General features: G+C 46.5%; 2 protein-coding genes across 9 annotated transcripts; one reads left to right on the top strand and one right to left on the bottom strand.

Moving 5' to 3' along the window:
• Positions 1–189: 189 nt before the first annotated feature.
• LOC140422393 (uncharacterized) lies at positions 190–22,885 on the bottom strand. Of its 8 annotated transcripts, XR_011947424.1 has the most exons (4): positions 22,632–22,748; positions 21,714–21,800; positions 12,519–12,624; positions 198–1,711 (listed from the first exon to the last, which is right to left on the bottom strand). XR_011947424.1 is itself a non-coding variant. In XM_072507419.1 (3 exons), the coding sequence occupies exon 3, from the start codon at positions 18,055–18,057 to the stop codon at positions 17,308–17,310; it is 750 nt and encodes a 249-aa protein (XP_072363520.1). In that variant the 5' UTR covers positions 18,058–19,018; positions 21,714–21,800; positions 22,755–22,850; the 3' UTR covers positions 17,060–17,307. The 8 variants fall into 8 exon arrangements, 4 of the variants coding, with proteins under 4 accessions (XP_072363520.1, XP_072363521.1, XP_072363524.1 ...); XR_011947425.1 differs by lacking the exons at positions 21,714–21,800; positions 22,632–22,748 and adding an exon at positions 22,755–22,864 and having other exon boundaries at positions 199–1,711; XR_011947426.1 differs by lacking the exons at positions 12,519–12,624; positions 22,632–22,748 and adding an exon at positions 22,755–22,850 and having other exon boundaries at positions 200–1,711.
• Positions 12,336–14,057, top strand: LOC140422394 (uncharacterized). Its single transcript, XM_072507424.1, has one exon. The coding sequence runs from the start codon at positions 12,679–12,681 to the stop codon at positions 13,423–13,425; it is 747 nt and encodes a 248-aa protein (XP_072363525.1). The 5' UTR covers positions 12,336–12,678; the 3' UTR covers positions 13,426–14,057.
• Positions 22,886–23,040: the final 155 nt, after the last annotated feature.

Here is a 23,040-nt window from a genome sequence, read left to right as displayed (position 1 = left end):
TTGCACTAATAGAGTGGCATACATCATAGAATTTACAGTGTAGAAGGAGGCCATTCGGTCCATCGAGTCTGCACCGGCTCTTGGAACGAGCACCCTACCCAAGGTCCACACTAAGGGCAATTTTGGACACTAAGAGCAATTTATCATGGCCAATCCACCTAACCTGCACATTTTTGGACTGTGGGAGGAAACCGGAGCACCCGGAGGAAACCCACGCACACACAGGGAGGATGGGCAGACTCCGCACAGACAGTGACCCAAGCCGGGAATCGAACATGGGACCCTGGAGCTGTGAAGCAATTGTGCTATCCACAATGCTACCGTGCTGGAGGACTGAATGGGAAATGGACCTCCAACCAATTGTTACATCGGTCACTGTTCCGATCCCAGACCAGACCCCAACAGTGGCTGGGATACAGGACCCCAATATTTCAGTTTATTTGTAAGGCTGCGGAAAGAATGATTCGTTCCAGGAGTGATTGCATGAAGAAATAGGGTTTGGTTATGTTTAAAAGAAAACTTTATTGTGGCTACAATATTAAACTTTTTAACTTCACACCCAAAAACAACAGCTTACAATTACCCATTTAAGCACTACTACTCAATCCCCCATTAAACAACAGGAAAAGAAAGATACAGCTCTCAATCTGTCTTACTGTGGGAGAATTGTGGACCCAGAATTCAACTCCTCTCTCCAAATCTTTCTCCAAAAACTGATCTTTAAAGATTTTTAAAATGTCTTTCTGACTTCCTTGGTTGCACCCAGCAATGACCTCGTCTCCCTAAGCTGGAAAACAAATGATCTCTGACAGCTGCAAAGTACATTCATTCCACAAATACTTTCCCAGTCAGACCACAGTCCATTAGTCCAGACTGAAAAAACACATTCCTTTGTCAATTTCACCTTCTGGCTACTAAAAACACCCAGGCCCTGCCAAACAGGATCCTTCTTTAAAATAAAAACAGGACCTCTGCAGTGAATCACACTCTAACCCCACGCTTTTAACCCTGAAATTGCCCAATACATTTATGATCCAATTTTCCTAAAATCTTCCAATCGTCACAGCTTCCCCTTTAAAAAAATGAACCAGCAACGTCCGCAGATGGCTTTATTTTTCTAAAAACTTTTTAACTTTAAACATTTCTTCTGATTACATGCAACTTATAATCTATAATAACATTTTACATTTTTCAACAGGCTAACATACACGTGAGTATAGTCCATTTTAGTCTTCTCACATGTCACAGTCATTAGCATAAATTTAACCACTACTTCGAGCGAGAGAGATTTCAACGGTCAGGGTGGCCTCCCAAGATTACACAAGAAAAGCTTCATCAACAATTCAGTGATAAATGCACAGAATGGTGGCACAGTGGTCAGCACTGCTGCCTCACGGCGCCGAGGTCCCAGGTTCGATCCTGGCCCTGGGTTACTGTCCGTGTGGAGTTTGCACATTCTCCCCGTGTCTGCGTGGGTCTGACCCCCACAACCCAAAGATGTGCAAGATAGGTGGATTGGCCATGCTAAATTGCCCCTTAATTAGAAAAAATAATTGGATACTCTAAATTTAAAAAAACACACAATTCAGTGATATGTAGTTGCCTGGCTCTGACAGCAGAATTCTTCTCTTGATGGTCAGACAGGTTGCTATCGATGCTGCAGCATTCATCATCTGTTCTTCACATTTATCAGCTGCTTTGTATTCTGTGTCTGTTGAGGATAGCCAAAAATAATGGGTAAGTGCTGGTGCATTTGGACAGTGCAAAACAACAGTCAGTGCATGCAAACGTTTGCTGAACATTCTGGCTACATTTGTACAAGCTCTTCAGCCTCCACCACAGACGATGCTCTCTATAAAACTGTGAGACAGCTCCAGTCCTGACCAGATACTAGTATAATCACCTCTTGTGTCACTACCGGTGTGGCATGGTAGCACAGTGGTTAGCACTGTTGCATCACAGCACCAGGGACCCAGGTTTGATTCCCAGCTTGGGTCACTGTCTGCGGAACTGCACATTCTCCCCATTGAACCAACTTGCTTGAACTAAAATTATCCACTTCATCCACCACCTGCTCTTGTTTTTACCAACCATCTGATCAAACATGTTTTCTGACAACTGAACCTCAGCCTCCCTATTGGCACTCCTCAAATTCTCTTCCTCCTGTCTTAACCAGTGGTTTTGTGATCTGATTACCACACAATTAGGAAACACTCCTGGATCTATTTCTTGCAACATCTCAGTTCCACTTTCCACTGGCTTTTCAACCATAGTAGGTTGCACTCCCACCTGTGATCCAGGTATATTATTATCTAGGATAAATCTTATCCTAAAAAGGTAATTTTTCTTTTACTCCTACTACCACTTCACCACTTTTCACTGAACTCTCTCGCCATACCTTACATAGTGGCACACTACTGCTCTCACCACTAAATAATAATAATAATCGTTTATTGTCACAAGTAGGCTTCAATTAAGTTACTGTGAAAAGCCCCTAGTTGCCACATTCCGGCACCTGTTCGGGGAGGCCGGTACAGGAATTCAACGCGTGCTGCTGGCACTGTTCTGCATTACACGCCAGCTATTTAGCCCACTGTGCTAAACCAACCCCATATTCCACAAATGACCACATTTTCTGCCAAAACTCCTCCCAAACCATTTCTCACCATTAAAGATTGACTTGCTCAAATATATTCAGAACTACCTGGAAATCAATGACACAGGTGAGGTTTCGGCGGTGGTGCCTGGGAGGCAATGAAGGTGGTGGTTAGAGGGGAGCTGATCTCGATACGGGCCCACAGAGAGAAAGCCGACAGAGCAAGAGACGGACGGACTGATAAAGGAGATACTGCAGGTTGACAGGAGGTATGTGGAAAACTCAGAGGCAGGGCTTCTAAGGGAGCAACAGAGGCTACAGGCGGAGTTCGGCTTGTTAACTACAGGGAAGGTGATGGAACAGCTGAGGAATGTGAGGGGGCGATATATGTACATGGTGAGAAGGCCAGCAGAATGCTTGCACAGCAGCTTAGAAAGAGGGAGGCAGCCAGGAAGAGAGGGAAAGTAAAGGATGGGGACGGAAACGTGGTCGGAGACTCAGCAGGGGTGAATAAGGCGTTCAAGGAGTTTTACAGCAGGTTGTATGGGTCGGAACCCCCAGCTGGGCCGGAGGGAATGAGGCACTTTTTAGGGGGGGCTGAAGTTCCCGAAGGTGGACGGGGGGTTTGGAGAAGGGCTGAGGACCTCGATTGGGTTGGACGAAATAGCAGAGGGACTGAAGGCCATGCAGTCGGGTAAAGCCCCGGGGCCAGACGGGTATCCAGTGGAGTTCTGTAAAAGGTTCTCTGGGCTATTGGGGTGGCTGTTGATGGGGACATACAATGAGGCAAGGGAACCTGGGGTGCTTCCCCCGACGATGTCACAGGCCACTATCTCATTGATCCTGAAGCGGGACAAGGACTCAGGGCTATGCGGAACCTATAGGTCATCCCTACTAAATGTGGACGCCAAACTGCTGGCCAAAATCTTGTCCTCTCGGATTGAAGACTGCGTTCCGGCCGTGATTGCGGAGGACCAGACGGGATTTGTTAAGGGTAGGCAGTTGGCGGCCAATATAAGAAGGTTGTTAAATGTGATTATGATGCCCCCAGAAGGTAGGGACGTGAAGGTAGTGGTCGCAATGGATGCAGAGAAGGCATTTGATTGGGTGGAATGGGAATATCTGCAGGAGGTACTGGGGTGGTTTGGATTAGGGCAGGCCTTTATTGACTGGGTCAGGCAGTTGTATCAGGTTGCGAGCTACGGACGGACAGGTCAACATCGGACTATGTCAGGCTGCATCGGGGACGGGACAGGGATGCCCACTCCTGTTCACGTTGGCCATAGAGCTGCTGGCAATTGCACTGAGAGCCTCAAGGGGATGGTCCGGGGGGGGAGTGGAACACAGAGTCTCTCTATATGCAGACGACCTGCTCCTATATGTTTCGGACCCACTAGAGGGATGGATGAAATTATGAGGATTCTGGGGGAATTTGGCCTGTTTTCGGGTTATAAACTGAATATGGGGAAAAGTGGGATGTTTGTGATCCAGGCAAAGGTCAGGAGAGGTGATTGGGGGAGCTGCTGTTTAGGGTGGTAGGGGGAAGCTTTCGATACCTAGGCATTCAGGTGGTGCGGGAATGGGAACGGCTACACAAGTTAAATTTGGCCCGATTAGTAGACCAAATGAAGGGCGATTTCCGAAGGTGGGACGCGCTTCCGTTGTCACTAGCTGGGAGGGTGCAGATAGTGAAAATGACGATCCTCCCGAGATTCCTGTTTGTGTTTCAGTGTCTCCCCATCTTTATTCCATGGTCCTTCTATAAACGGGTCAATAAGGTGATCACTGGCTTTGTATGGGTGAGTAAAACCCTGCGAGTAAAAAAGGGGATGCTTGAGCAGAGCCGGGGGAAGGGCGGGCCGGCGCTGCTGAACTTTAGTAATTATTATTGGGCGGTGAATATAGCCATGATCAGGAAGTGGGTGGTGGGGGGAGGGTCGATATGGGAGCGTGTGGAGGCGGCATCATGCAACGGCACCAGTTTGGGGGCATTGATAACGGCGCCTCTGCCATTCCCGCCGGCACAGTACTCCACTAGCCCGTGGTGGTGGCAGCCCTGATGCTCTGGGGCAATTGAGGAGGAATGTGGGAGTGGAGGGAGCATCGGTGTGGTCTCCAATCTGTAATAATCACCGGTTTGCCCCGGGAAGGTTAGATGGAGGGTTCCGGAGTTGGCAGAGTGCAGGGATTGAGAGGATGGGAGATATGTTTATGGAGGGGAGCTTTTCTAGCCTGAGAAAGCTGGAGGAGAAATTTGGATTGGGTTAGGGGAAATGAGTTTAGGTACCTCCAGGTACGGGACTTCGTACGCAGGCAGGTCTCAACCTTCCCGTTCCTACCACCAAGGGGGATACAGGACAGGGTAGTTTCCAGAATGTGTATGGGAGAAGGGAGGGTTTCGGACATTAATAGGGAACTTATGGGGTCAGAGGAGACGCAGACTGAGGAGCTGAAACACAAATGGGAAGAGGAGTTAGGAGGAGAGATAGAGGATGGTCTCTGGGCGGACGGGTTGAGTAGAGTCAACGCGTCCACAACATGTGCCAGGCTCAGCCTGCTACAATTTAAGGTCATTCACCGGGCCCACATGACAGTGGCCCGTATGAACAGGTTCTTTGGGGTAAAAGATAAGTGCGCAAGGTGTGCAGGAGGGTCAGCGAACCATGTCCATATGTTCTGGGCATGCCCGATGCTTAGGGGATTCTGGCAGGGGTTTGCGGATGTCATGTCCAAGGTGTTAAAAACAAGGGTGGCACCGAGTCCAGAGGTGGCGATTTTTGGAATGTCGGAAGACCCGGGAATCCAGGAGGAGAAAGAGGCAAACGTTCTAGCCTTTGCTTCCCTGGTAGCCCAGAGATGGATACTATTAGCCTGGAGGGACCCAAAGCCCCCGAAGACGGAGACCTGGCTAACTGACATGGCTAGCTTTCTCTGTTTGGAAAAAATCAAGTTCGCCTTGAGAGGGTCAGTGTTAGGGTTCGCCCGGAGGTGGCAGCCGTTCGTCGACTTCTTTGGGGAAAATTAACCATCAGCAGAAGGCGGGGGGGGGGGGGGGGGCAATTGAGGAGGAATGTGGGAGTGGAGGGAGCATCGGTGTGGTGAGGGGGGATTCGGGTTTCGCTTAGTTTAGAGTAGGGGGTTAGTAAAGGTGGTCCCTGTAAGGGTGAAAGACGGCTTTTGCACTATGTTTATATTTACATGGACATTGTTTATTTTGTTGTCGTTGTAATACCATAAATGCCTCAATAAAATGTTTATTAAAAAAAAGATTGACTTGCTCCTGTATCCCTCAAGATCTGAATCTCCTTACCTACTCCACCTTGTACACACGAGTAAACCTCACCCTCACAAATATCCTTAAAAAGTTATGTTACCTGCTTATCCACCAACCTCTCAATAGGCTCTACACTCTGTTGCACTTTTCCACTGGGACAATGTTTTTTCCTCCCACTTTAATAAAACCCACTGGCTTATCCTGTTTGATTGAGTCTGTTTTCCCACTCCTTTTCTTAAGCCACAAACTGTGACTTTACATGTCCAACATGTGCCAAACCCATAACAATCTTAAGGGATACAGGGGCTACGCAAACTCTCTTACTGGAGAAGGATTTGTTTCTTCTTTCAGAGACTCAATGAAAGCTGAGGAATTAGTGAATGGGAAAAGTGGAGATTGTATTCCAGTCCCATTGTATAAAGTACAATTGGAGTGTGATCTCGTGTCAGGTCCAGTAGTTGTTGGGCTGGCTGAGAAATTCCCAGTGGACGGAATAGATTTACTTTTGGGGAATGATTTGGCAGGAGTGACGGTTGTAGATTCAACCATGATAACAGAGGGTGTGAGAGAATTACTGCAGTTATCACATGAAATACCAACAGTAGGGCATGTGGGAATTAAGAAAACTCATTGGGCATTAAATTACTCAAAGAAAAATGTTGAAAGATGTTAATCACAGATCAAACAGTGAACCAGATTCTCAGAATTCTAAGACTGAAGGTGACCATAGGAAAGAGGAGTTTGAATTTAATAGTAGTGACAGTGATGAAGAGACAGACGAGAGTACCAAATTCAATTTTGCTTCTGATTATGGAGTGATGATGAACAGCTATTACCAAATAGACCTGTCACTAACTGATCTTGTGCCAATGACAAGTAATTCTCCCAGAGCTCAGAATGAAGGCAGAAAATTGGAGGAAGAAAGTGAATTGGACTTTTCTAAAAGTGATTTGTTAAAGTCCCTTGTAGTAAATCCATTGCTATCCCCTTCAGGGGAAATATTTCCCACAGCATGCCTCCTTTGAAGCAACATTTCCTTGATAGCACAGCATCAGTTAGTCAGGACGAGGACTGAGAAGTGGCACTAAGCTGGTTCACCCACATCCTTTTAAAGATCCACAGTGCTTCTTAAAGGGAGCAAATGGCAAAGGAGATGAAATAATCAGTCATCAATATCTTTTAAAACTAAGAGGAAGGTGAATGGAGACCTATGTCGTGATTCTGTCACCACATCTGGTAACAAAAAACAGAAAATGCATGGGTCCAACAATGTGTTATCCTCTGATTCTGAAGGTCTGTATTGCTAAATCGGGATAAGAGTTGTGATTACGAAAACTCCAAAGAGGAGGTAGAAGCTGTAAAACAAAGAATGGTTCTTATTTCTGAAAGTAACCATGTGCAAGAAAAGAGAGCATGTAAAGCTGGAGGGGTTGGAGAGTGTTTATGGATTTAAAATGAACCAAATATTTCCCTCAGCATTGACAATAGTGCTTTTTGTTTGACTGTAGCAAATCTTTGAAATATGGATAAACATTTATTGGACAATCAGAAAAGACTGATTACATTACACGTGCTTTCAGAACACAGCTCCTTCATCAGGTGATGAAGGAGCTGTGCTCCGAAAGCTAATGATCCGAAACAAACCTGTTTGAGTTTAACCTAGTGTTGTAAGACTTCTTACTGAGCCCACTCCAGTCGAATGTTGGCATCTCCACATCTTTACATTGCACGACACCCAGAAAGGGGCAGATATAACAAAGATGCTGAAAGGGTATGAATAGAATTGAATGGAAGCACCAAGCGGCACTCGGTTAACAAATCATGAAGTAAACATCAGAAATTCTGAACGAATAAAGCAAAATCCTCCTCAGTTAGAAACTGAAATAAAAAGCACGTTCGATATGTAGCGGAAACAATTAAAAATGCAATGATCCACAGAACGCCAAGTAGGGTTTGACAGATTGACATCCATGTTGGTGGGCGAACCATTGCTGGCCATCCCAGACATTTCCAGACCATTTAAAATGGCCACAAATGCCAGTGACCTGGGAGTAGGGGCAGTGCTACTACAGGACAACAATGAAGGAATAAAGAGGCTAGGGAGGTATTTTTAGAAACAAATTCAGTCTGTGCCAAAGAAAGTATTCCATCATTGAGCCTTGGCCTTGCGACTAGCCCTTTAGCACTTCGTAGTACATGTCCAACATGACAATCAGCAAAGCATTGTTACACAGACCATAATCTATTTGCATTTGTAGAGAAGTTTAAAACCTGGAACGCAAGATTATTCCATTGGAGTTTATTATTACAACAGTTCAATGTTACAATTGTACATATTCCTGGAAAGGATAATGTGATTGCAGATGCTTTGTCATGGGTTTAAGGGCTGACTAGTTACCAATATAAAGACTGGGTAGGTAACTTGTATAATGGGGATGGATTGAACGTCTGTGATTTATGTCTTGCATATCTCATAATGAAACGTCCATTTGATTGATTTGGCCGGTTGCCAATGAATTGGCCCAAAGATCTGTGATCTGTCCAGTAACAGGTGGTGATTGGATATTATTCCACTAGAATGCTTTTCCGAGTCCCAAGATATCAGTTTGGTATCAGTTTTGACTCTGGCAGCACGCTGATACATCTAACTCTCTCCAAAAAGGTCCAGCTAACTCTCCCCAGAAGGCCATTGTGAGGGCTGGCTCTCTCTCCAGAGAGCCTGGTGGGTGCTGTATTTCTGAGACTACAGGGACCGAAAGACAAACTACAAACTGAAAGCAAAGTTTGACGTGAACTAAGGTGTCTCTCCAGAAAAGGTTTGACTCCTGCATTTTTAATGTAGAGAGTACCTGAATGAATGAATCTCCAAAGAAGATCTTTACAGACTGCAAACCAAAGACTTTAATCTGCAAGCTTGTTGTGAAGAAAGACTCTTTCCTCCAATTTTGAATTTTTTTGCCCCTTTCCACCCCTTTGCGGTTGTCTGTCTTGTGTGTGTGTGTATGAGAGAGAGAGGGTGGGGCAGGTTGATGTGGGTATTAGGTATTAACTTGTAGTTAACCAGTTGCATTTACTGCATATTTCATGGTAGTTCTCGTTATAAATAAAAAGTAATAATGTTTACATTTTCTAAGTAATCTGCTGTAACCTCCTTAATAATGGATTCTCGCACTTTCCCTGTCACACATGTTAGGCTAACTGGCCTATAGTTTCCTGCTTTCTGCCTCCCTCCTTTCTGGAATAGAGGTGTTACATTCTCTATTTTCCAATCCACTGGGACCTTTCCAGAATCTAAGGAATTTTGTGGGATTATAACCAATACATCTACTCTCTTTGCCACCACTTTTTTTAAAGCCCAAGAATGCAGGTCACCCAGTCCTGGGGACTTGTCAGCCTTTAGGTTCAATAGTTTTCCTGGCATCTTTTCTCTGGTGATTGTTCTGTGTTCCTCCCTCCCTATTACCTCTCGATTTTCAATTATCTTTGTGAATTGTTCTCGGTCTGGTACCGTGACGATAGACACAAAATACCTGTTTCAAGCCTCCATCATTTCTTTGTTTTCCATGATCAATTTCCCAGGCTCACTCTCCAGAGGACCAACCTGGATTTAGTCACTCTTTTCCTCTTCAAATACTTGCAGAAACCTTTACTATCTACTTTTGTAGTCCGAGAATGTTTACCCTCATACTCTAATTTCTGCCTGTTTCTTATCTTTTACTCATTCTTTGCTGATTCTAAAATCTGCCCAACTTTTGAATGAACACTAACCTTTGTAGATTTTGATGGTGTTTCTTTCAATTTAATACATTCCTTGACTTCCTTATTTAACCATGGATGATGCATTCTTCTCAAACAGCCTTTCTTTCTCTCTGGCATAAATGTTTGCTGAGAGTTATTCAAAGTCACTCACTTCCATACTGATGTCCCAATTTTCAACCTAGCTTCCCAAGTTCGCTTTCGCCAGCTCTCCCTTCATACCCTTCAGAGTTCTCTTTATTTAGTTTTTAACTTAGGCCAGCACTTTTAAAAAAGATTTAGAGTACCCCATTCTTTTTTTTCCAATTAAAAGGCAATTTAACGTGGCCAATCCACCTACACTGCACACCTTTGGGTTGTGGGGGTGAGACCCACACAGACATGGGGAGAATGTGTAAACTCCACATGGACAGTGATCCGGGGCCGGGATCGAACTCAGGTCCTCAGCGCCATGAGGCAGCTATGCTAACCACTGCTCCACTGTGCCGCCCTTAGACCAGCACTTCTCACCTTCAAACTGAAAGTGGAATTTTATTATATTATGATCAATGTGACTTAGAGGCTCCATCACAATGAGATTATTGACTAATCCTGTCTTGTTGCACATTACCAGATCGAGGATAGTCTGCTCCCTGGTTGGCTCTAAAATGTATGGCTCCAAGAAATTGTTCCAAAAAGACTCTGAACCCATTTTTTAGGATATTTTTGCGAATCTGATTCTCCCAATTGACATTAAAATTATCGGGGACCTTGATGATTGTTCCTCCGTTGGTGTGTGTCCTTGTGTCTCTTCAGGTTCAATGCTCAGTTGAAGTTTCATCCACATACAGAACACCAGGAAAGGTTTCTCCTCAATGTGAATGTTGTGATAATATTTCAGGCTTTGCACAGTCAGTGCAGTGGAACTCTCACTTGGATGAGTCCTTGTGCCTTTCCAGTGAAAGTAATATTTAAATTATTTGAAAGCTGACAGATCATAATTTCTCCTTCTAGATTCAATGGTTCATGATATTCAGATCCTGATGAATTAACTGAATCTGTCAGATGACAACGAGGTGCCTGGCTTGCAATTTCTGTCTTCAAATCCACCTATCTGATGAATGAGTTTGCAAATGTCATCACTGTCAGTACAGGATAGAAATTAAGAAATAATCCTCCCACCAGAATTACTCCTGCTGCTTATCCACAATTCTCCTCCCCTGAAGGTGCTGACTCTCGGGTTCAGTTTCACATTCACTTATTGCCCTCCCCAATATGTCACACATGTATCTAAATCTTTACACCTAGAGTTAACAAACTGTTTTGCTAAGGGGAGCACGCAATCAAATCCAGTGACTACCCACGTGTACGTTGTATCAGTGTGGGGTCACTGCCCTCCCACCGCTACTTGTCACCCAGGAGTTTGGAGACTGGGCTTTGGATGAGTAATGACGGCCGCATCTCCCACAATCCCCAGCGTTGGTGAAACCGCTCTTTCCACCGCGCCCGCGACCCAGGCCTATGCATGTTCAAGAGAGGGAAGCTGCGCATGTGGTGCAGAGTCGAGCCCACCCCCCTGAACGTCCTGTTACGGTATTAACCAATAGCAAAAGTTGGTGGACCGGAAGGACTCTGATCCTCCAGCTAATCAGAAGGCGGACTTTGAGTGAATGAAGATTGAGCTCCCCACAGACTGAAACCTCCTCCTGTCCCCAACATCTGTGAGTAAAACACTTTATTTTCTCCCCCTTTCCATTTCTTTTCTCATTCTCACCTTCAATTGGCGACTCGGAGCAACTGAAGGGAAAGAAAGTGAATCGAGGGAGGGTGCAGATTCTGGAAAGGTTGACCCAGCTCTCTCTCTCTCTTAAAGACATTTGCTCCCTCAGCTTGACACATTTATTTAGGGCAGCACGGTAGCATTGTGGATAACACAATTGCTTCACAGCTCCAGGGTCCCAGGTTCGATTCTGGCTTGGGTCACTGTCTGTGCGGAGTCTGCACATCCTCCCCGTGTGTGCGTGGGTTTCCTCCGGGTGCTCCAGTTTCCTCCCACAGTCCAAAGATGTGCAGGTTAGGTGGATTGGCCATGATAAATTGCCCTTAGTGTCCAAAATTGACCTTAGTGTTGGGTGGGGTTACTGGGTTATGGGGATAGGGTGGAGGTGTTGATCTTGGGTAGGGTGCTCTTTCCAAGAGCCGGTGCAGACTCGCTGGGCCGAATAGCCTCCTTCTGCACTGTAAATTCTATGATATAAATTCTATGATGATTACGACACTTGGATTCCATTCAGTAACCCAATCCATGCCGACTTTGTAGAGAAATCCAATCAGTCACATTCCCCCCTCGATATCCCCATTACTCTGCAAGTTTATTTCCTCACACTTTTATTTTGAAATGATGATCGTCTGTGCTTCCTCCACCCTCATAGGCAGCGAGTTGCAGATCTCTCACATCTCACTGTTGAAATAACTATCTCCCTCACAGCCCCATCAGTCTCCAGTCCTGTAATCAAGTCCTGTATATTACACACATTTTTAGTGCGGTATTATTGAGTATTTACTGGGAAAAGCGGAGCGAGAATGGAGGGAGAATGTGTGCGATGGAGATTCACAGCTTTTGGGGAACAAGAGAGGAAAGAATGTTCCATGGCAACTAGAATTGTCTGTTCTGAATTTCTATCCTGCACTGACAGTGATGTATTTTGTAAATTGTTTTTACAGTATATTAGAAGAGGACGAATTCCAGTCAGATATCTCAGACATCACAACACGATCTGACAGAGTCACTCGACTCTTTGGGGCTGAATATTATCAGACTTTGAATCCAGAAGAAGAAAAGTTTGTCTCATCTGTTGGCTTCAAAGGATTTTCAGCAACTTTGCAATCTGAAAAGTACCAAGACACACATACCTGAGTGAGAGTGTCCTAGTGCAGATATTGAATGAGCTTTAACCAGCTCCACAGCCCAAAGAAACATCGCTCCATTCAGAGAGGGGAAAATCCATACACGTGTTCGCTGTGAAGACAAGGTTTCAACTGATCATCGGACCTGGAGAGAGACACATACTGCATGCAGCAACCATGGAAATGTGAGGACTGTGGCAAGAGATTCAAATACCCGTCACAACTGGAGGCTCATTACCGCAGTCACACTGGGGAGAGACCGTTCATCTGCCCTGAGTGTGGAAGCGGTTTGAGTCATTTATCCACGTTGCAATCCCACCAGCGAATTCACACCGGGGAGAGGCCGTTCACTTGCCTTGAGCGTGGGAAGGGATTCAGTAATTCATCAGACCTGTATAAACACCAGCGGGTTCACACTGGGGAGAGACCATTCACCTGCTCCGAGTGTGGGAAGGGATTTAGTAATTCATCAGACCTGTATAAACACCAGCGGGTTCACACTGGGGAGAGACCATTCACTTGCTCTCAGTGTGTAAAGGGATTCAGTAATTCATCAGACCTGTATAAACACCAGCGGGTTCACACTGGGGAGAGACCATTCACGTGCTCTCAGTGTGTAAAGAGATTCAGTAATTCATCAGACCTGTATAAACATGAGCGAATTCACACTGGGGAAAGGCCATTCACTTGCTCGGGATGTGGGAAGGGATTCAGTGATTCATCTAAACTGCTGCGACACAAGCGAGTTCACACTGGAGATAGGCCGTTCACCTGCTCCGTGTGTGGTAAGGGATTCGGTGCTTTACCGACTCTACTGACACACCAGCGAGTACACACTGGGGAGAGGCCTTTCACCTGTTCTGAGTGTGAGAAGGCTTTCACTCATTCATGCAGCCTGCAGGAACACAGGTGAGTTCACACTGGGGAGAGGCTGTTCTCCTGTTCTGAGTGTGGGAAAGGATTCACTCGGTCTGCACACGTGCTGAGACACCAGTGTGTTCACACCGGGGAGAGACCATTCACCTGCTCTGAGTGTGGAAAGGGATTCACTCAGTTACCGCATCTGCAGACACATCAGCGTGTTCAGGGAGGTGGGATGGAAGTTTTCGGAAATGGGAAGAGAAGGGGATCAAGACGCTAAAAGATTTGTTTCTTAGAGGTTGGTTTGCAGGATTGAGGGAGCTGGAAGCTAAGTATGGGCTGGAGCAGGGAGAAATGTTTAGATACATGCAGGTTCGAGATTTTGCCAGGAAGGAGATACAGAGCTTCCCGGAGGAACCGGCCTCCACATTGCTGGAGGAGGTGCTGACGATCAGGGTACTGGAGAAGGGGGTAGTGTCAGCGGTGTACGGAGGCTAAGGCACCACTGGAAGGGATCAAAGCAAAGTGGGAGGAAGAGTTGGGAGAGGTTATAGAGGGGTTCTGGTGTGAGGTGCTCCGGAGAGTAAATGCCTCTACCTCATGTGCGAGGTTGGGGCTGATACAGCTGAAGGTGGTATACAGAGCACACCTCACGAGGGTGAGGGTGAGGGTGAGCCGATTTTTTGAAGGAGTAGAGGATGTGTGTGAGCGTTGCAGGAGGGGGTGGGGGGGGGGGGGGGAGGGGGAGGGGGCACGAATCACGTTCATATGTTTTGTTCCTGTCCAAAGCTAGAGGAGTACTGGAAGGAGGTTTTTAAGGTAATTTCTAAAGTGGTGCATGTGAAACTGGACCCGGATCTCCGGGAGGCCATATTCGGGGTGTCAAATCAGCCAGGGTTGGAAACGGGGGCAGAAGATATTGTAGCCTTCGTCTCGTTGATCGCCTGAAGGCGGATCCTGCTGGGAGCAGCTTCTCCACCCTGTGCCCTGGCGTGGCGGGGGGACCTGTTGGAATACTTGACCCGTGAGAAGGTTAAGTTTGAACTGAGGGGAAGGATGGAGGGGTTCTACAAGTCATGGGCATTATTCATTAAGCACTTTCAAGAACTGGATAACATCGAACATTAGTTGGGGGGAATGGGGGGGGGGGGAGAGGGTTGGGGGAGGGGGGCTGCTTGTATTAAGGGTGACTATGGGTAATCCCAGATTCCTTTTTGTCATTTGTTTATGTAAACATGCGGGCTGATGTTTGGGGGTTGGTGGGGGGATGGGATTGTTGTTATTGTTATGGGGATTAACATATTTGTTGCTGATTATTGTTTATTGTTGGTGGGTGTAAATTTGGCAGAAAATGTGAAAAAGGAGAATAAAAATATTAAACAAAAAACAATCTCCTCTGCCATTTCCTTGTTCCCCATAACTGAAACAGCGGTGTGGAGGCACATGGTGGTTAGCACTGTTGCTTCACAGCTCCAGGGACCCGGGTTCAATTCCCGGCTTGGGTCACTGTCTGTGCGGAGTCTCCACGTTCTCCCCAAAACTGTGTGGCTTTCCTCCCACAAGTCCCAAAAGATGTGCTTGTTAGGTGAATTGGACATTCTGAATTCTCCCTCTGTGTACCTGAACAGGTGGCGGCGTGAGGCGACTAGCGGATTTTCATTGCAGTGTTAATGTAAGCCTATTTGTAACAATAATAAAGATTATAATAATAAAGAATATTATTACTATCTCCTCAGATGTATTTTCTGAGGGGTCTCGGTGGAGTTGAGGATTCAATCAGATCAGCCGTGAACTTATTGAATGGTGGAGCAGGCACGAGGGGCCGAGTGGCCTACTCCTGCTCCTAATTCGTATGTTATCACTTCCTTTATAATAGATTGTAGCATTTTCCCTCCTACTGATGTCAGGCTAATGGGTCTGTGGTTCCCCGTTTTCTCTCTCTCCTTAAATAGTGGGGTTACATTTACCACCTTCCAATCTGCAGGAACCATTCCAGAATCTATATAATAGTGAAAGGTGATCACCAATGTATCCACTATCTCGACAGCCGCCTCTTTCAACACTCTGGGATGTAGAGCATCAGCTTTTGGGGATTTATTAACTTCCAACCACATTAATTTCTCCAGTGCTACTTTTTCACTAATACTAATCTCTTTCAGTCCCTCGTGCTCACTGGTCCCTTGGTTTTCTGTGTGTTTTAGGACAATTTCTGTATCTTCCTCCGTGAAGACAAACACACATTGTTTAGTTTCTCTGCCATTTCCTTATCCCCCATTATAAACTCTCCTGTCTCTGCCTGGAATGGACCCACATTGGTCTTTGCTAATCTTTTCCTTTTCACATTCCTATAGGAGCTTTTCCAGTCAGTTTTTATGTTTCTCCCCAGTTTGCTCTCATATTCTATTTCTCTTTATCAGTTTCTTGGTCCTTTGCTGAATTCTAAAACAAGTTCCCAATCCTCAGGCTCACTAATATTTTAGCCACTTTGAGTCTCCTCCATTGATCTAATAGAATCTTTAACTTTTCTTGTCAGCCACGATAGCTTCATTTTGCTGTTTAATTTTTGCTTCTTAAAGGAATCTATATTTTATGTAAATAAAATGCGAGTGGTTGCCGGTCTATTGTCTGTCGTCATACAAAGAACAACAAAGGACAGTACAGCACAGGAACAGGCCCTTTGGCCACCAAGCCTGCTCGGATCATGATGTCTGTCTAAACTAAAACCTTCTGTGCTTCCAGTGTCTGTATCCGTCTATTCCCATCCTATTCATGTATTCGTCAAGATGCCTCTTAAATGTCACTATCGTACCTGCTTCCAGCACCTCCTCCGGCAGCGAGTTCCAGGCACTCACCACCCTCTGTGTAAAAAAAACCTCCCTCACACATCTGCTCTAAACTTTGCCCCTCGGACCTTAAACCTATGTCACCTGGTAATTGACTTTTCCAACCTGGGAAAAAGCTTCTGACAATCAACTCTGTCCATGCCAGTCAATTTTGTAAACTTTTATCGGGTCGTCGCTCAACTCTGTCGCTCTAGTGAAAACAATCCGGGTTTATCCAACCTCTCCTCATAGCTAATACCCTCCAGGCCAGGAAACATCCTGGTAAACCTCCTCTGTCCTCTCTCCAAAGCCTCCACATCCTTTTGGTAATGTGGTGACCAGAATTGTAGGCAATATTCCACGTGTGGCCTAACTAAGGTTCTGTACAGCTGCAGCATGACTTGCCAATTTTTATACTCAATGTCCCGACCAATGAAGACAACCATGCCGTCTGCCTTCTTAGCTCCTTATCCACCTGCGTTGCCACTTTCAGTGATCTGTTTATTGTAATTTCCCAATCTACCAGACAACTTGCCCCTCATAGCATGACAGTTTCCTTCTGCGAGAAACATCCAGATAAATTAGACAAAAGAACCCTGTAACCACCACAGCCCATCTTCATGGCAACGTGGCTGCTTTGGGAACTAAATATCTTCCAACGTGCAAACACCTTTTCATTCTGTGCTCCTCGTCAAACTTGGAACCAGGTAATTGCAACGAGGCTCAAAAATGGTCAGCCCACCGGAGGCAGAGGTGTTAGACCGGCCAGTCCAGCAGAAAGAAACCCTCCAATCATCACCATTCACCAGATGTCAGAATGAACAAAATGCAGTCCTGGATGTCAGTGAGAGCAGAAACAATAACAACGGAGCCAACATCTGTAATTTATTGTGAACTTGTTGGAGTCACAACAGGTGTGATGAATCACAAAACCCTCTCCCCACATTGAGAGCAGATGAATGGTCTTTCATCAGAATTAACTCGCTAGTGTGTCCGGAGATGGGACGGATCATTGAATGTCTCCCCTGCTCAGAGCAGGTGATTGGCCTCTTACAGGGGTGAACTCGCTAGTGTTCCTGCAGGGCGTATGGATATCTGAATCCCTTCTCTCACTAAAAGCAGGTTAACGCCTTCTCCCGAGTGTGAACTCGCAGGTGTCTCTGCAGGTTGGATAACCGAGTGAATCCCTTCTCACACTGAGAGCAGGTGAACGGCCTCTCCCCAGTGTGAACCCGCTGGTGTGCCAGCAGGCTCGATGAAGTAATGAATCCCTTCTCACACTGAGAGCAAGTGAACGGCTTCTCCGCAGTGTGAACTCGCTGGTGTGTCCGCAGGTGGGATAACTGAGTAAATCCCTTCTCACACTGAGAGCAGGTGAACGGCCTCTCTCCAGTGTGAACCTGCTGGTGTTTCCGCAGGCTCGATGAGGTAGTGAATCCCTTCTCACATTGAGAGCAGGTGAACGGCCTCTCCCCAGTGTGGACTCGCTGATGTATCTGCAGGTCGGATGATTGAGTGAATCCCTTCTCACACTGAAAGCAGGTGAATGGCCTCTCCCCAGTGTGAACTCGCTGATGTCTCCGCAGGTTGGATAACTGAGCGAATCCCTTCTCACACTGAGAGCAGGTGAACGGCCTCTCCCCAGTGTGAACCTGCTGGTGTTTCCTCAGGCTCGATGAGGTAGTGAATCCCATCTCACACTGAAAGCAGGTGAACGGTCTCTCCCCAGTGTGACGTCGCTGATGTCGCCGCAGGTCGGATAACTGAGTGAATCCCTTTTCACACTGACAGCAGGTGAATGTCCTCTCCCCAGTGTGAACCCGCTGATGTATCCGCAGGCTGAATAACTGAGTGAATCCCATCTCACACTGAGGGCAGGTTAACGCCTTCTCCCCAGTGTGAACTCGCTGGTGTCTCTGCAGGGCGGATGACTGAGTGAATCCCTTCTCACACTGAGAGCAGGTGAACGGCCTCTCCCCAGTGTGAACTCGCTGGTGTGCCAGCAGTCTCGATGAAGTAGTGAATCCCTTCTCACACTGAGAGCAGGTGAACGGCCTCTCCCCAGTGTGAACTCGCTGATGTTTCTGCAGGTCGGATGATTGAGTGAATCCCTTCTCACACTGAGAGCAGGTGAACGGCCTCTCCCCAGTGTGAACTCGCTGATGTCTCCGCAGGTGGGATAACTGAGTGAATCCCTTCTCACACTGAGAGCAGGTGAACGGCCTCTCCCCAGTGTGAACTCACTGATGTATTCGCAGGTCGGATAACTGAGTGAATCCCTTTTCACACTGAGAGCAAGTGAACGGCCTCTCCCCAGTGTGAACTCGCTGGTGTGTCAACAGGGTGGATAACTGAATGAATCCCTTCTCACACACAGAGCAGGTGAACGGCCTCTCCCCAGTGTGAATACGCCGATGAGCGGCCAGCGCAGATGGAAACCTGAATCCCTTCCCACAGTCCCCACATTTCCACGGTATCTTCATATTTTGGGTCTCCTCGTGTCTCTCCAGGTTTGCCGATCTTTGAAGCCTCGTACACACATAGAACACGTGTCACGTCCCTCCCGCTGTGAATGGTGTGATATTTTTTCAGGCTCTGTAACTGGTTAAAGCTCTTTCCACAGTCAGTGCTCTGGAACACTCTCACTCAGGTGTGTGTGTCTCGGGGCTTTTCCAGTCTCACTGATGTTTTGAAGCCGACAGAAAAGACAAACATTTCTCCTTCTTGATTCAGTGATACTCAGTTCCAAGGAATTGAGAGACTCAGTCAGATTGAGATGTGACGTTTGAGATTTCTGTCTGTAATTCCTCCTCTTCTAATATCCTGTAAAAACAATTTACAGAAGTTACTTTTCTTTTCCTAATTTTGGAGAAGGTATCCTGAGGGTAACGACAGTCTGGCCGTGGGGTTAATCCTCCGGGTCCTCAGTCTTATTGAGAAATGTCCCCTTGGATCTATTGTGGTGGTGATTCTTTTGTATTGTTGTTATTATGGGAGGGTTTATGTGTTGTTGACTTTATCCTACTCTGGTACAGACGGGGCTTTTATCCGTGAAAGGAGCAGTTTGAGGAGACTTTGGTAAAGTGAGTTGGAGGAGGGGGTAATGGCACACGCCCGATTGTGGTGTGAAAATCTGTTCCTGTCTCTCTGTCGCCTAACTAATAGCGGCAGTTAATCTTCAAATTTTCTCAGGGAATGTACGGGGCATCCATCACCCTATCAGAAGGAAAAAGATCCTCTCCTTTCTGAAGGAGAAAGTCAACATAGTTTTATTACAGGAAACACATCTGGATTATGAGGAACACTTTAAATTGAGGCGGGATTGGATGGGGCAGATTTTTTCACCTCTTTTTCATCGAGTCGCAGACTTGTGGCAATGCTTATTATACACTATCCAAGCAGTCAGGGTAACTCTGCCGATTACAATGTGCATGTCAATTTCCTTTGTGCCGGTCCCCCCATCTCCTGTCCCTCCCCTCCGCCCCCTTCACTCGTTGTTTCTGGGTCCTTTCCTGGGCCCTTCACTGTACAATGGGAGTTATCTGTTATTTACAAGTGGACGGTGCCCTCCCTTCCCCCCCCATTGATGGGCCTCCCCCTTCCACCCCGTGCACTCCCTGTCCTGTTTTAAACCTTCCCTTGGGGGGTTCCTCTTCTTGTATTTTTGTTCTCGGCTCTCTGGTCTCTGTGTCAGTTGGTTTTGGGTTCTCCCTCCTTGTCCCAGTAGCCCCCCCCTCCCCTTTTCCTGCCTGCTCCCTGTGATCCCGTTGGCTCCCGTACGTCCACCTCCCTCCCCAGTGTTCCATTGGCCGCTGGCTTCAAACAGGTCCTGGAACAAGTTGGTGAATGGCCTCCACACTTTGTGGGAACCATCCTCTGACTCTTGGACGGTGAACTTGATTTTCTCCAGGTGGAGAAATTCCGATAGGTCTGCCAGCCAGTCTGCAGCTGTGGGTGGTGCTGCTGATCGCCAGCCGAGCAGGATTCTCCAGCGGCCAATTAGAGAAGCAAAGGCAAGGGCGTCCACCCACTTCCCCATGAATAGTTCTGGCTGGTCCGATTCCACGAAGACTGCCATTTGTGGGCACGGCTCCACCCTCATAACCATGGACATTGCGTCTAAATAGGCTGTCCAGAATTTGACAAGTCTGGGGCATACCCAGAACATGTGGGCACGGTTTGCCGGACCCTGCTGGCACCATTCACATTTGTCCTCCATCTCTGAGAAGAACCTGCTCATTCGGGTTCTTGTCAGGTATGTTCTGTACACAACATTCAACTGCATGAAGCTTCGCCTTGCGTAGGAGAAGGTGGAGTTGGTCCCGTTCAGTGCTTCGCTCCTGAGTCCCCACCCTATTTCCATCCCTCGCACTTTCTCCCATTTTTCCTGGGTTTCGTCAAGTAAGGAGCGCATCCTTATTAAGAGTTGTCGGTACAGGTCCTCACGGTTTCCTTTCCCCAGACTGTCTGCGTCCAGTAGCTCCTCTTGCATTGTGCTTCTCAGGGTTCCTGGGTATGCTGGTGTCTCCCTGCAGAGAAAGTTTTTGATCTGGAGCTCATCCCTGTTTGGTAGGACCAGTCTCTCTAAGGTCGCTAGTCTATTTCCTGTGTCATAGTCCCTAACCATCAGTGTTCCCCCTTCTTGTCTCTACCTCTTGAAGGTGGTGTTGAGAATGGCTGGTGCAAACCTATGGTTGCCGCAGATGGGGGCCATGAAGGACACATCGGTCAGACTGAAATGCTACCACATCTGGTTCCAGGTTCTCAGGGTAGCTGCCACCAATGGACTGGTGCTGGCGGGGATGGGAGTGTTGCCATGGCGAGGGCCCGGAGGATCATTCCTGTACATGAGGACTCATCCATCCTTACCCATTCCATGTCTGGATCCTTTACCCATCTCCTCACTCTTTCGGCCGTGGCTGCCCAGTGATAGTATTGCAAGTTCGGGAGGGCCAGGCCTCCCATGTTTCTTCTCCATTGTAGTACTGTTTTAAGGATTTTTGAATTCTTGCCCCTCCGCACAAACGATGTTAGGTTAGGTGGGTTGACCATGATCAATGCACCAGATTATGGGAATAGGATGGGGAGTCTGCCGCTGTGAGTGCTTTTTCTGATGGTCAGTGCAGACTTGAAGAAGCGAATGGCCTCCTTCTGCACTATAGAGATTCTATGGCATCTATGTTATTTTAATTCGACTATGCTGTTAGTCTGTTTTGTAATATTTTGGGGTATGCGCCCTGCATTGTTATTCTTCTGTTTTTATATAATCTTACCCTCTTTCCCCGCTCACTATGTTAACCTGTTAACTGATCTGGCATTTCATCTAGAGGCTCTGGTCACTCAAATATCCTGCTATGAATTAATTCTGCAATGTGTTGCTTGTATTTATGCTGGCAGTATCAGTTGTTCTACACTGTACCAATTTTCCATCAATATTTCTGTTATTCTGTTGCATTCATTATTTTAAAAATGGTAAAAAACATAACAAAAGAAATATTAAAAATCTGTCCAACTCAACCTTGAATATATTCAGTGATCCACAGACTCCATTGATCCCTGTGGAAGAGAATTCCATAGACTAATAGCCTTTTGAGGGAAGAGATGACTGGAAATATATAAATAGCGACAGTACAATATTACACAACCAGAAATAATAGTAAATGTACTTTATTACAGACTATAAATAATATATCTAATTTAAAAATACTAGACATATCTCTAGCCGATATTAATTTACTGTCCCATTAAATGTCAGCCATCTCTTGGAGAAACCAGCCCTTTAATTGTGATAAAAGAAAATTACTGCGGGTGCTGGAATCTGAAACGAAAGAGAAAATGATGGAAAATCTCAGCAGGTCTGGCAGCATCTGTAGGGAGAGAAAAGAGCTGACGTTTCGAGTTCAATGACTCTTTGTCAAAGTTTTGTCAAAGAGTCATCGGATTTGAAACGTCAGCTTTTTTCTCCCTACAGATGCTGCCAAACCTGCTGAGATTTGCCACCAATTTCTCTTCCTTTAATTGTGAACATCAGGAAAGAGACCATCCTTTTATTTATTAATTATTTTTTCAATGCATTTTATTCAAACTTGTATCAAAGTAGGTTACAGCAAATAAACACCCCGGGAAACATTCTTCCCAACAATCTATATGGTTTGTACAGATTTTTCTCCTTTTCCATTCCCCCCACCACCCCCCACACGACGAACAGCTCCTCAAACATGGTCACAAACATCCCCCACCTTTTCTCAAACTCCCCTGCTGCACCCTTAACTCAGACTTTCTCTTCTCTAACCGCAGGAAGCCGTGCAGGTCACCCAACCGCGCTGCTACCCCCGGTGGCGAGAGACCATCCTTCTAGCCAGACAAATAAATGTGTCAAGCTGAGGGAGCAAAGGATGTCAATGTCTTTCAGAGAGAGAGAGAGACCTGAACCAACCTTTCCAGAGTCTGCACTCTCCCTGGATTCACTTCCTTTCCCTTCAGTTGCTGCAAGTGACCAATTGAAGGTCAGAATGAGAAAAGAAATGGAAAGGGGGAGAAATGAAAGTGTTTTACTCACAGATGTTGGAGTTTTTTTCCTTCACTTCCGCTGTGACATCACAATGGGGCACTGCCCGAATCAGCCAATAGGAATTACTCTTCCGCGCTGTCGTCACCGGGTTCCAGTGCGCAGGCCCGGCGCTCCCCGCCCCCACCCGTTGTTTCGCCCGCCCCTTGAACAAGGGGGAAAATTAACCGACAACAGAACCTCCTCGAGACAAGGTTTCCAGGCAACCGGCTGACGGCCAGAGCGAGAAGCCAATCGGTGATCTCCCCCTGCCCACGACTGCGCATGTCCAAGGGAG

The sequence above is a fragment of the Scyliorhinus torazame genome, chromosome 5 (assembly GCF_047496885.1).
Source record: "Scyliorhinus torazame isolate Kashiwa2021f chromosome 5, sScyTor2.1, whole genome shotgun sequence".
NCBI classification, from domain to species: Eukaryota; Metazoa; Chordata; class Chondrichthyes; order Carcharhiniformes; family Scyliorhinidae; genus Scyliorhinus; species Scyliorhinus torazame.
The sequence above is the reverse complement of the archived record's forward strand: the minus strand, read 5'-3'. Positions and strand labels throughout refer to the sequence as shown.

Bases quoted from the DNA above. Each gene is read 5' to 3' on its own strand.
- LOC140422394 (XM_072507424.1), top strand. From the start codon at position 12,679: ATGCAGCAACCATGGAAATGTGAGGACTGTGGCAAGAGATTCAAATAC.
- LOC140422393 (XM_072507419.1), bottom strand. From the start codon at position 18,057: ATGGGATTCACTCAGTTATTCAGCCTGCGGATACATCAGCGGGTTCAC.